General features: G+C 24.6%; 1 protein-coding gene across 4 annotated transcripts in view; it reads left to right on the forward strand.

Annotated features, from left to right (window-relative positions):
* The first annotated feature begins 520 nt into the window (after positions 1–520).
* Positions 521–3128, forward strand: part of LOC112603624 (COBW domain-containing protein 1-like) — a 32371-nt gene continuing 29763 nt past the window's right edge. The window contains exons 1-5 of one of the 4 annotated variants that reach the window (XR_003115171.1): positions 521–826; positions 1032–1213; positions 1365–1553; positions 1627–1686; positions 2314–2351. Coding sequence is in view for 2 of the 4 variants with exons in the window: in XM_025352301.1 (XP_025208086.1) it covers positions 1042–1213; positions 1365–1553; positions 1627–1686; positions 2314–2356 (464 nt within the window). In the remaining 2 variants the exon portion in view is untranslated. Of the gene's footprint in view, positions 827–902; positions 943–1031; positions 1214–1364; positions 1554–1626; positions 1687–2313; positions 2357–3128 lie in introns of those variants that run through there. The other 3 variants (XM_025352301.1, XM_025352300.1, XR_003115172.1) reach the window with 3 other exon arrangements.

The following is a 3128-nucleotide window of genomic DNA, read 5'->3' on the forward strand; positions in this document are numbered from 1 at the left end:
CGTCGGATAGCGCTATGTTTATTGTCAGGCAGCTCTGCTGGTGGTGTTAAATTATTATTTTGAAAGTGGATTGATATTATTAATATTCAATCCACCCCAATTATATTTTGGGAACCTGGTCCTTATCAAGCACTAGCATCTGCTGTTACCGACTGTAGTAAGTCGTAATTGTCAACTTAATATCAGTAAAAATTGCTGTTGTAGATACTATCTACAACCATGGTAAGTACCAAGATATCTATAAACCTTGGGTAAATACCAGTTCTTACAACCAACGATTTTTCAACCACCGGTCCGCGATAAAAAAAAAGTACCGATCCCTGTTATATTGGAAAAAAATTATATTTCCAAGATATATTTATTTATTTTTTGTAATTGATACTTTGGTATTGTTATATTTTATTTATATTAATAAATGTTTTTAACGTTTAAATACATTTAATACACTAATTTGCAAGCAAAACTAAAAAAATAAAACATAACTTTTTTATTTTTTGAACCAAAACGCAGTGGTCCGTAATCTTACTCAAAAGTCATCTAGGTGGTCTGTGCAAACGAAAAAGTTAAGAACCACTGCTTACAACCACAACTACTGAATACTGATTATTGATAATGATATCTAGTACCGTGATAATATTAACACAGAATATTCTGTGATATTATTAATATAATTTAACATTACTGATAATACGATAGTCACTATTGTAATTTGTAGTTGGTGTAACGTTTTATTCCAACTCCTTAAACAATTTGAAATTTGACGGTTTTTTTGGTCGTGGAGTTTTAGTTTTTCATTCTGCTTTTAAATTACAGCTGTTTTTATTAGGTAAAGTAATACAACACGTATTTATTTTGATTTTCTCAATGAAATTTTCAATAATTTTTCGAATAGAAATGTGTGTGTTTTTGTGATTTTATTTTTACTGTTCTTCTTCGTTGACTGTAAATAATGTTCAATATTTTTAATCAGTATTGATAATATCTAATACGATATGACTAATTATTTTGATTAATGATCGTTTTGTTTCCAGAATAACTGTAATGGACTCTGACGATGAAATCCCATCATTGGTGACAGCCATCACGTTAAATCCAGTTCCTGTGACAATTATAACTGGTTACTTAGGGTCTGGAAAGACAACTCTTTTAAATTACATACTTACGGAACAACACAATAAAAAAATTGCTGTCATATTGAACGAATTTGGTGAAGGTAAGTCTTTCGTTTACAATTATTTGTTTATTATGCCTACTTAACTAAACATTAATACTCATCTTTAAAATGTTAAAAATATCTTGTATTCATTTTTTCATAATATTTTATTGTGGTTATAATTTTAATTAGCTGTTATTATTTTTTAAAGGTGACACAATGGAAAAATCAATTGCTGTTGGTGAAAAGGGAAATCTTTGTGAAGAATGGCTTGAACTACAAAATGGCTGTTTATGTTGTTCTGTCAAAGATAATGGTGTGAAAGCAATTGAAAACCTCATGTTAAAACGTGGAAAATTTGATTATATATTGTTAGAAACTACAGGATTAGCTGATCCTGGTAACTTAAAATATTTTAAATATGTTGGCAGATGTAAAAAGTATTAAATAACTTTATTCTTTAATATTTTCAGGACCTATTGCAAAATTATTTTGGGTTGATTCTGAACTGGGAAGTGATGTTCATTTAGATGGTTGGTAAATCAAATTTTGTGCATTTATCTAAAAATCTTCTTATGAAATTAATAATAGTTATTTATTATTTATTTCTTAAATTTAACCTATAGGTATACATAATTTATTTAAAATTGATTTTATTTAATATTTATAAAAATTAGAATTTTTTTAAAAATAAAATAAATAAATGTTTCATTGTGAATTGAATGAATCAATTAAAATAAGTTTATACTAAATATTTAATTTGACATTTAATAATTTTATGCTTTATGTTGGTATTTTTTATATTAACATATTGTTTCAATACTTAAATTATCTTATTAGCAAACTATAGGTATGATAAATATTAAGTTATCATTATTTTGCATTACATGGTAGTACCATGATGGTACATAATATTATAAATAATTTTTACTTGGTAAAAAAAAAAAAAAAAAATACTTGAAACTAATGGTGTCTAAGTGAAACTAAATTTCAATTTTATTTTTATTACATATTTAATACAGAAGTATTTAACAATAATTGTAAACCTTTAATCAATATTAAAAATGAATGCATTTAATTGAATTTATTTCTATCAATAATGAATACATACTATTTGTAGCTTAAAGTACTTAAAATAATCTAATTGTATACATTTTTAGGAATAGTGTGTGTCATCGATAGCAAAAACGCCAATAAAGTAAGGTACCTATTTATATAATTCATTACTATATATGAATACAAAAGTTAAATTTAAGTTTTTAACTAAGGCATGAAACATATTAATTTTTGTTTTAATTTATATATCAAAAATGTATTAGTTCAATTATTTATAATGTTATTAAAAAATTAAAATTTATCTTTTCTTTTTACTTAGACACAGTATCTCATGTTTTTACTTGTGCTACTTTACTTGAATCTGTACATATTGATTTATGCAAATGACTTATCTTTAGATTTCAACTGACAACCATATTTATATCAAGTCATATACTTCTGGTATGCGTTATAGAAAACTTGTGCTTTTATTGAATAGATGACTAATTTATAGATTGATACATTAAATAGTAAAATAATATTTATGATTAAATCAAGAACATTTTTTGATTCAATTTCAAATTGTGTATAATACTATAGAATTTATCGTCTAAAACCTCACTTGATAGGGTATTATTAATAGATCTTTTTTTTTTTTTATATACAGGGTACTATTTCTATGAAAAAAAGTCAAACATTGTATTCTAACTTTGTCTTATATATAAATGATCATTAATAATGTTGATACTAATGATTTAAATATCAATGATATTTTGTTCAAATTTTACCAAATCTGACTACTCATAAAGTCATAATATTTTCAATGAAAATATTGTGTAGTAATTTTAAAAAAGGCCTTATATATATATATTATTATGTGTTACCTTTTTCTTCTTTCTGACAATGTTTTCTCTATTGACATCTTGAAGGTAACCGGTAT

The sequence above is a fragment of the Melanaphis sacchari genome, unplaced genomic scaffold (assembly GCF_002803265.2).
Source record: "Melanaphis sacchari strain LSU unplaced genomic scaffold, SCAv2.0 Contig10_pilon_pilon, whole genome shotgun sequence".
NCBI classification, from domain to species: domain Eukaryota; kingdom Metazoa; phylum Arthropoda; class Insecta; order Hemiptera; family Aphididae; genus Melanaphis; species Melanaphis sacchari.